The sequence below is a fragment of the Strix uralensis genome, chromosome 17 (assembly GCF_047716275.1).
Source record: "Strix uralensis isolate ZFMK-TIS-50842 chromosome 17, bStrUra1, whole genome shotgun sequence".
NCBI classification, from domain to species: Eukaryota; Metazoa; Chordata; class Aves; order Strigiformes; family Strigidae; genus Strix; species Strix uralensis.
The window spans coordinates 13,575,412-13,585,079 of NC_133988.1; the positions used below are offsets into that span (position 1 = coordinate 13,575,412).

Below are 9,668 nucleotides of genomic sequence, written 5' to 3' on the forward strand. Positions count from 1 at the left end.
TCTCTAGGAGTTTGTCATGAGTTCAGAGTATCCATTAATCTTGCTTTAAATATTTTTTTTTTCTGAAATCTCTCATACCTGGCTTGGTGCTGCAAGCACTTGGTTCTCCTTGAGCTTTTGCTCTGCCACATGGTTTGCCAGTACTATTTTGTATAGTCTTGTGCTCCTGTGCCACCCTGCATTTCATGGAGCACTTTTGGGAATGCAGCAGCTTTTAGGAAACAGCAGATTTTAACCACACCATCACATTTTGCAGCAAGAAATGTTGGTAGTCCCAGAGAAAATGTACAGCTAGAGTTTACCTTCCCTTTCACCTAATCTTTTACCTCCTTGGTAAAACCCTGTGCTTATGCTGTGTTCATTTGCTGTTGCTTGTAACAGTGCTGTGAGGAGGTGGGGGCAGTGACCCTCCTGTCCCCGCTTTCTGGAGGAAGCTGGTGCAACCCAACCACAGAAAAGTCTGGATGTCTGCACCCACTGCTCCCACCTCTCCCACGTGCTGCAGAGGCTCCAGGCCAGGACACAAGCGTTAAAAAGATCTAATGCTGATGAAACATCAGCTTTTGTTTTCGAGCAAGAAGGAGAACACCCTGTTGTAGCTGTGTGTTATAGCCAGTGCTGCAGGGCTGTGGTGGTTAGCGCTAACCACAGGCAGGAGGGTGCTGGGAGCTCTTGGCTGGGCTCTTTTCTCCAGCAAGAATTGCAGCAGAAGTTTGCAAACTGTGCTTATGGGAGGGAAGGAAAAAAAAAAAAGAAAAAAAAAGGAAAACATTGAACCTACTTACAAATTACGGCTCCTTTGTGAAACTAGGGAAAGAAAGCAAAAACCAGCGACTTCGCAGAGCGGGGGCAAAAGAAGTGGAGATGCCGGGGATTGAACCCGGGGCCTCATACATGCAAAGCATGCGCTCTACCACTGAGCTACATCCCCGCGCTGCAACCTGCCTCCCTGCACAGGACCTACACCCACGCTGCGGGCCGCACCGCAGGCCCAGCGCGCAGCCCCGCTCCGCGCCGCCTCCCCCGCCCCGCGCAGCCCCGCGCAGCGCCCCGGCGCCGGCAGCGTGTGCGGTACCAGCGCGGGGCGTGCGGACGGCCCCGCCCGGGGAGGGCTCCGCGGTGCGGGAGGCGGCCACGTCCTTGAGGGGAAGGCGGGAAAAACCTTTCACGCGCTCATCCTCGTTAGTATAGTGGTGAGTATCCCCGCCTGTCACGCGGGAGACCGGGGTTCGATTCCCCGACGGGGAGGTCGCCTATTTTTCTCCCCCGCCGCTATTTTTTGCGGGCGGCCACCACGCAGGGGTTTGTCCGTGACCCCTGCGGGCGAGAGAGGCAGCCTGAGGGGGGGCGACTTAAAGGAGGCAGAACGGCTTTTAACGCCAGGGGAGGGCAAGGGGGGCCCGCCCCTGTTCCCAGGGGCGCTTTTCTGAGCACCCCGCGGCTGCTGGGTTGGGCTGCCTGGGGTCCCTGCCCCGCCCTGCAGGGGCGTTGGAGAGCAGAGCGGAGGAAGAGGGGGGGAAACCCCTGAACACCCCAGGGACCGGGCGCTGCTGCTGCCGCGGTGTGGGTGCAGGCCGCGTGGGGAGGGCGGGCAAGGGCCGGGGCAGAGGCTCCCACGGGTGCGCTGGGCGGGGTCGTATCCGCGGCCAGAGTGGGGGCTTTTCGCGGCCGAAATAGCTCAGTTGGGAGAGCGTTAGACTGAAGATCTAAAGGTCCCTGGTTCGATCCCGGGTTTCGGCAGGATATTTTTCATGTCCCTGGTGGGTTCTTTTGCCGCCGAGCGGAGCGAGGGCCGGGTCTGCGGTCCCCGCGCCAGCTCCTCGCCCACGCATGGGGGGGGTTCGCGGCAGGAACCGGTTCCCCGCGGGGAGCTGCCGCGCTGGCGCCCAGCCCAGCGGCCGTGCTCGGGTATGGCCCGGCGCGGGAAATCGCAACAGCACGTCCTCGTTAGTATAGTGGTGAGTATCCCCGCCTGTCACGCGGGAGACCGGGGTTCGATTCCCCGACGGGGAGGTTGCGCAAGTTTTTCTATTTGTGTTATTTTTTTTTTTTCCGGCACGGATTTTTCTCCTTTCCGAAGGAGGCAAAAAAAGCACTTTTGTGTGCGAACCCAGCGCTGCCGTCCTTCTAAGAGTAGCCTCAACGTCCCACCCAGCGACGCACAGCGCCGACAGCCCGCGGAGGCTCATGGCTGCCCCCCCTTCCCTCTCTGCCTCCCCTTCCGCCCCTCTTCCCTCTCTGCCCCCGCTTCCCTCTTCCCCGTGACGGCAGCGCGGGCAGCGCACGGACCTGGCCGGCAGGCAGGGCGGGCAGCGCGGGGCAGGGGGATGTAGCTCAGCGGTAGAGCGCATGCTTTGCATGTATGAGGTCCCGGGTTCAATCCCCGGCATCTCCAGGAAAGTGCCCTCTTTTTTTAATTTTTTTTTCTGTCTCCCCGGGGTTAAAGCTGCCACGTCGCGCTAAACAACAGAAAACTGCACCGTGAACGTGCTGCCTAAAAAGACCCACGGAGGCAGTTTCCCAGTAGCACAAAATGGCTTTTGTTTAGTCACTTGGTTCTCCTCAGGACCACACAAACAAACAAGACTCTCGTGTCTCTCCGGGTAAGGCCCTGCCTACGCAGACCAGCCTAAAAGGAAGGAAGCACCAAACGCTGAAATGCAGGTGGTCTGCCAGCCCTGCCTGACCCCTCTGCACCCCAGAACGTGGCAGAGCTGGATGCGTGCTAACCTGCAGTCAGCACAGAGCTGGCTCAGGGCCTCTGCTCCACATTCCCGGAGCCAGAAACAAAGGGCAAGGCACAAAAGCTGGGACACCACAGGTGACTGCACTCGCTGGCTGCGAAGGTGCAGGAGCTTTTCGCTGGTTCTGCAGTGTCCGCTCGCCTCTGCCGTCCTGCTCTGGCTGGCGGGCAGCCCCTTGGCAGCGTGGCCAGGCTTCGCTCAGAGCAGGTCGAGAGGAGCTCTCGGGAAACAAGCTCCCTGCTTTGACCTCCTCGGGCTGGCTGGGCTCACACGGTTCTGTCTCACCCAGAAAACTCTGAAGAGATGGGAGGGCTGAAAGGTGTGGCACAGAGAGACCAAAGCCCATGTAGAGCTTGAAAGAGCTTTTATCTACACAGTTCAGTTACCAGCTGTTTTGTCTGCACTGTTCAGTTATCAACAGCAAATCCAACTCTCTCTGATAGGGAGAGCTGACTAGCGACAGATGTAAAATGACTTTCCTGACAGAGTGGTTAAAATGCTCCTTGTGCTATTTATTTACTCGTGTTACTTCTAGTTGTTATTTTGAGCCAAATGCTTGGCTAAAGCACAGTAAGTGTGAAGATCCCTGCTGTAAATAGCTCCCTGGACAGGATCTCTCTGGGCAGCTGTACTTCTGGAATATACCCCGCACATGACTACAAGAAAGAGACAGTTGCTGCCCCAGAGATTATAGTAACAAGCACGAAGTAACAGACTTTTTGGCACAGGAAATCAGTATTTGTCAGTATAATAGGTCATGGTCTGTTAGGACCAACATCCTAACTATTCACCAAGCTTGTCCTGAAATTGTAGCAAGGGGTCCTCGTACAGACAGTGTAGGAGAAACATGGAGCAGCTTTGTTCACAGAAAGCCCCTCCCAGCTCGGGAAAGCACTGTTCTCCTGCAAGCCAGATGTATTTAAGGACTCTGTTGCATTAGGGCCTAACATCTACCTTGCAATCCAAATATAACACAAATCTGAACCTTTAGGGGTGTGCTGCTCCACCATTTGATTCGGGCATCAGGTACAAACTGACTCAGGAAGCTCAGTGGTTAGCTGCCTACCTTCATTAGATGAAGAACAGCCCTGTATCATCTTAATTTCTTCCTGTTACAAAACTCCATCTTGTCACAAAATACGTTGCCGTGTGCCTTTTCAACTATTTTCAGACCAGTCCTGAGCGCTCACCCTGTAACTAAAAGAATAGGTTTAGCATTATTATTCACTTTCAGATGAGGGAAGACCTAAATCTGAAAGGCTATTCCAATCTTTTATGTTTATACAACTCCAAATGCACACAATATAAGCCACTGAGCACATTTCTAACCTGAGAAGAAACCAAAAGACTTTTGTGGATTTTTTTTCCCGCAGCTAAAGGACCTGAGTGTTTGAGATTATTATTTCTGTTGCAGTGCTGAGTTTTAATACAAACGCCAGGCAGCAGCTAAGAAGCTCCCTAGAGCATTCCCCTCCTGTAAAAGCTCCCTGTGTCAGGCAAACACAGGCGGGTTTCCCTCAAACCAATCACAAAGCTGTTGCTGGGCCTCTGCTCCCTTCTGACTGGTGTGCAGCCCTGGGTGTTATCTGTGTCTGTTTGGTAGGCAGCGTTTTTCTTTGGGTGCTGGGAAACGAAGGATTTTGTAGGCGGATTGAACCGAACGGCATCTCATGAATCTTGCAAACAAAGCCCCATTTTGTTCTCAGCTATGCCCTTGAATTACTGTGTGTTTCACTAGGATGGCACAGGAGCCAACTGAGCGCAAAGAAGATCTACCAGAAGGTGGTCTCTCAGAGTTGAATAAGAAATAGGCATCATTGTTATTATTTCTATTTATGACTGATTTTACCCCAGTGACAAGGCCTTAGTCCTGAATTATAAACTCCATTGCACCTCAGACGCATATTCCACTTTATGTGTGCAGATACATATACTCACTGATGGTATCTCATGCAGCCATGGCTGCAGGACTCGGATTTTTGTCCATCAGGCCTTCTTTGTCCTGATTTCCCTGCTTCACCTCTCTGCTCTCCGGGCTGCCTGATCTCCATCCCCTTGGCAGGGATCCTCTGCAGCCTCTCTGCCCTCAGGCTGCTCTGGCCTTGGGCCCCGCCGGGTGTCCCAGCACCATTACGGTGGCTGGACACGGACCTGTTTTCCCCGTCCTTTGCTCCACAGGCCATGGTGGCACAGAGGGCCTGGCACAAACCCGCCTGTGGGCTTCACCCATGCCAGTCCCAGTGGGATTGTGCCAGCTCACAGCGGTCCCAGTCCTGGGTGGGGGACACTGCACACCCCCACCACTTCTTTCCTTCTAAAATGCTGAAACACATCGGAGACTTCTTAAATAGAAGTACATGGCTTCCTTCGGACTAAAAAGCCATCCCTCTCCCTACAGGCACCTCAGAAACTGCCTCCCAGAGAGGCCCGTGGGCAGAGCTGCCCCTCACCCTGCCCCAGGGAAAAAAATCAAGGAGGCGCTTTCGAAACTGTGACGCAACTGTAGGGGTTTAAATCGCTGAATAAAAAGTAAAGCTTTATAAGCACAGGGGCGTCTCCAAAGTCGAGAGGGCTCGGCTCGCTGAGGCACCACAGCCGCCCCCCCCCCCCCCGGCCCCGCTCCGACACCTCCACGCCAGGTTTTCCCTCGCGCACTCACCGCCACTGACCCCCCCTCCCGCCACTCTGTCACATCACCTCGCGAGGCACTGACTCCTCCGCGCTGCCGGGCCTCGCTTCCTTCCCCCCGCACGGTAGAGCTGCGGCGAGCGCCACAGGAAAAATAGTGCCTGGCGGATTGGTCTGAGCCGCGGGGGCGGGGCGGGAGAGGCTATATAAGGGACGGGAGGGGAATGTGTGGCGCAGTTGCAGCTGTGTGAGGCCTTGAGGGTGTTTTGCTGTCGGCTCGGCCTGCGAGCTCCGCGGTGAGTGCTCCGCGGCTCGGCTTCGCCGTGCCGCGGCGGGGAGAGCCGCTTGTCGTGGCGGCGGCCCGGCTTAGATGCGTTCTGGGTGGTCGGGCGAGAGATGTGTGTGGGCTGAGGGAGAAGGGGATGCAGCTGGTGGAGATGGCGGGCTGCGGGCGGGGCGTGAGCCGGGAAGTTCCTTTCCCCTTTAGCGGCAGCACCGCGAGCCGGCGGCGGCGATGGGTGGGGGGGGGGGGGATACGAGCAGCTACCGGCAAAATGGCGGCCGCGCAGGCGCAGCGGCCCCTCAAGATGGTGGCGAGCGCGCGCGCGCCGTGGGCGGGAAGGGGAACGGGGCGGGTGGCCCCGCCTCTGGGGATGTGGGCGGTGCCTCCGCTGTGACGTCACAGGGCGTGGAGCGGGGATAGGCCGCTGCCAGGGAGCGCTGCGCCTCCGGTACCCGGCCGCGGAGGGGAAAAGTGACTGCAGCGATTTCTCTCCTTCCAGAGAAAAATGCAGATCTTCGTGAAGACCCTGACTGGCAAGACCATCACCCTGGAAGTTGAGCCCAGTGACACCATTGAGAATGTAAAAGCCAAGATCCAGGACAAGGAAGGCATTCCCCCCGATCAGCAGAGGCTGATCTTCGCTGGCAAACAGCTGGAAGATGGACGTACCCTGTCCGACTACAACATCCAGAAGGAATCCACCCTGCATCTTGTGCTGCGCCTCAGGGGCGGCATGCAGATCTTTGTGAAGACCCTGACTGGCAAGACCATCACCCTGGAAGTTGAGCCCAGTGACACCATTGAGAACGTGAAGGCCAAGATCCAGGACAAGGAAGGCATTCCCCCCGATCAGCAGAGGCTGATCTTTGCTGGCAAACAGCTGGAAGATGGACGTACCCTGTCCGACTACAACATCCAGAAGGAATCCACCCTGCATCTTGTGCTGCGCCTCAGGGGCGGCATGCAGATCTTCGTGAAGACCCTGACAGGCAAGACCATCACTCTTGAGGTTGAGCCCAGCGACACCATTGAGAACGTGAAAGCCAAGATCCAGGACAAGGAAGGCATTCCCCCCGATCAGCAGAGGCTGATCTTTGCTGGCAAACAGCTGGAAGATGGACGTACCCTGTCCGACTACAACATCCAGAAGGAATCCACCCTGCATCTTGTGCTGCGCCTCAGGGGCGGCATGCAGATCTTCGTGAAGACCCTGACAGGCAAGACCATCACTCTTGAGGTTGAGCCCAGCGACACCATTGAGAACGTGAAAGCCAAGATCCAGGACAAGGAAGGCATTCCCCCCGATCAGCAGAGGCTGATCTTTGCTGGCAAACAGCTGGAAGATGGACGTACCCTGTCCGACTACAACATCCAGAAGGAATCCACCCTGCATCTTGTGCTGCGCCTCAGGGGCGGCATGCAGATCTTTGTGAAGACCCTGACTGGCAAGACCATCACCCTGGAAGTTGAGCCCAGTGACACCATTGAGAATGTGAAGGCCAAGATCCAGGACAAGGAAGGCATTCCCCCCGATCAGCAGAGGCTCATCTTTGCTGGCAAACAGCTGGAAGATGGACGTACCCTGTCCGACTACAACATCCAGAAAGAATCCACCCTGCATCTTGTGCTGCGCCTCAGGGGTGGTAACTGAACTGGCCAGTTGCTGCTTGCTTCCAAGAAAATGTTTCTCTGCACTTGTTCTTTCCAATAAAGCTGTTGCATCCACAAAAGTTCATGTCTCAAGTTATGTGAACTACTGTTTATGCCATTAACCAAATCTAATTATCTAATAAACTATAATTAGATAGGTTCCAGATATAAAGGTATTGCAAAACTGCCTTACACAAGGCATACACGTGCCTGGCAAGTGTAACTAATCCTTTGGCTGTGGTTTTCCTCAGGTTGTGTAAGTGGTCTCATAACTGGCTGAAGTTCAATGCCAGTCTGCAGATGTTATGCAGCTGTTAGGGTTGTGTAAGCGTGCGTGTGTAACGTGATGCTGCAGTTGTTTGTGAGCTGGGAGGTTTGGATAATGCTGCCTGGCTGGGTAATGGCCAGGTCCTGCCCCTGTTTCTGCAGGAACAGAGGAACGGCGGCAGGGTGGTGCTGTGGCTCTGTGTGCTCCACAGGTGGGTGGTTGCATGTCCCTGCTGGTCCCACAGCCCTTGGAGCGGGGGCGTGGGAAGTGCCCTGGCTAGTGTGAGACTCCTCATCCACTTAGGGGTAGACCTCATTTTTTAAAAAGTGTATTAAGCACACTTTGTAACTTCAGGAGTATTAGCTTATGTAAAATCCTTTGGAATGTGCCTTCATTCCAGCTGTGCCCTAAGTGGAAATAGTACAGTGTTAATGAGCTAAAACAATGTGGAGCAGTTCCTGGATGCTGTGAAAACAATGGCAGAAGGCAAATACCTGCTCGAGTGTTCTGTGGTGAAGAGGTTGCTGAGTGTAGGAGCTCATGAGCAGTTAACCACCCTGCACTGGGGATTGGGAAGAGTAAAAACTAAAAATAACCTTTTACAGGGGTGTTAAAGTCACTTGCCTTCGGAAGGGGATGGTATGGGAGTTGGAGTAGTGGCTTCGGCTGATCACTGGCCTCGGTGGGACCTGAAGTGATTTTACACTACCCAGATTGGAAGGGTGGGATAGCAGGATTTGACTCAAGTTAACATCGATTCTTAATTATTCTTGATTAAGGGGGTGGTGGGAGATGTTTTTAGTGCTTTGTGGCCTGTAAGGAACAGGTTTGGGTCACAAGGATCTGTGCTTTTGAATGCCACCGAGCTCAGGCCCCCCCTGAATGGTGTCGTGCCATCGCTGAGCTCTGGCTTCTTCAGGCATCTGAATTTCTGCAGCAATGAAAAATTGAGCAGCCCTTCAGCTGTTGGGGTCGTGCTGTCGGGGGGCCCCTTAAATGGGGGTGTCTGACCCACCTCCAGGGGGGTGTTTCTGGAATGAGGGGAGCTGCTCCTGTGTGCAAAGGAAGAAGCTGCAGCCTGGTTATGTTTTCACAGCTCCTTTCTCTACACGCCTGGGAAGCTTTTCCTTCAGAATCCGGTGATTAAAAAAAAAAAAAAAAGGATTTGAAGGTGGCCTGATTGCAGTGGGGGGAAGAGCTCCGGGACGCCACAGGAACACTCAGTAATGAATGTGAATGACTGCAGTGCTGTGTTTTATTTTAAACGCTGCAGTGAAAAAAAAACCCCTACAGTGCTGTACGTAAAAACTATAATACTGTACAAATATGTAACGGCCTGGAGCGTGGTCCAAGTGGATGTGCGAACCAGGCAGAGCAGCTGCTTGGAGAGACCTGCGCCCTGCACTCGTAAGCCGAGTCAACACGCTGATCTCTGCAGGTCGCTTTGCTGGATTCGATGAACTTCAAGGGGTTGTTAACCGTGGCAGTAAAGCACTTCAGAGCCTCATGGAGACGGTAGCTTGGGTAGGATAAACCACAGAACAGCGGTGTTTGATGAAAACAGCGAAGCATTTGGTAAATGTTAAGGATGTCTTTTGTTCTAACTATGAAAGTACCTGCCTGGCTTCAGACAGCTTCACGGATCGCGCTGTCCCGCGGTGCCTCAGGGTATCTCCTGCATGTTACTTGGGTTTATTGGTTTTTGAAGGAGAACTTTCACAGGATTTCTTTCTAACAAAATGTTTCAAAGAAAAACAACACCTACATTGCTGCTGGGGAAATGGGGTACGGCCAGCAGCTGCCGCCCCTACAGGACCTGGCTGGTATTGAACAGAGGCATGTTAATTGGCCTGGCAATTCAACAGAGGCAACTGTCAAGGGAAGAGATCTAGAAGAAAAAAAAAAAACCATTAAATGTAAAGATACAAATGCAGGTGTTCCACCAAGGGGAAGACCATGGCAAGAGCCGTGTTGGGCTGGCCTCCGCCGGGGCGGGACCGCGGGCTTGTGTCTCCCCGTGGTGCCCATGCGTCATGTCACAGAGGACAGCGTTTTGCAGGCAGGTGCACTCCCGTCTCTAGTCCTTTAACTCAGA

At 54.3% G+C, this 9,668-nt stretch overlaps 1 protein-coding gene and 5 non-coding genes across 6 annotated transcripts; 5 read left to right on the top strand and 1 right to left on the bottom strand.

The window, feature by feature from the left end:
- Positions 1-859: 859 nt before the first annotated feature.
- TRNAA-UGC (transfer RNA alanine (anticodon UGC)) lies at positions 860-931 on the bottom strand. The gene has a single exon. It is a non-coding gene; the product is annotated as a tRNA-Ala (tRNA).
- A 245-nt stretch (positions 932-1,176) lies between these two features.
- On the top strand, positions 1,177-1,248 carry TRNAD-GUC (transfer RNA aspartic acid (anticodon GUC)). The gene has a single exon. It is a non-coding gene; the product is annotated as a tRNA-Asp (tRNA).
- A 419-nt stretch (positions 1,249-1,667) lies between these two features.
- TRNAF-GAA (transfer RNA phenylalanine (anticodon GAA)) lies at positions 1,668-1,740 on the top strand. The gene has a single exon. It is a non-coding gene; the product is annotated as a tRNA-Phe (tRNA).
- Positions 1,741-1,941: 201 nt separating this feature from the next.
- Positions 1,942-2,013, top strand: TRNAD-GUC (transfer RNA aspartic acid (anticodon GUC)). The gene has a single exon. It is a non-coding gene; the product is annotated as a tRNA-Asp (tRNA).
- A 310-nt stretch (positions 2,014-2,323) lies between these two features.
- Positions 2,324-2,395, top strand: TRNAA-UGC (transfer RNA alanine (anticodon UGC)). The gene has a single exon. It is a non-coding gene; the product is annotated as a tRNA-Ala (tRNA).
- Positions 2,396-5,561: 3,166 nt separating this feature from the next.
- On the top strand, positions 5,562-7,385 carry UBC (ubiquitin C). The gene is made up of 2 exons (XM_074887151.1): positions 5,562-5,668; positions 6,155-7,385. The coding sequence occupies exon 2, from the start codon at positions 6,161-6,163 to the stop codon at positions 7,304-7,306; it is 1,146 nt and encodes a 381-aa protein (XP_074743252.1). The 5' UTR covers positions 5,562-5,668; positions 6,155-6,160; the 3' UTR covers positions 7,307-7,385.
- The last annotated feature ends 2,283 nt before the right edge of the window (positions 7,386-9,668 follow it).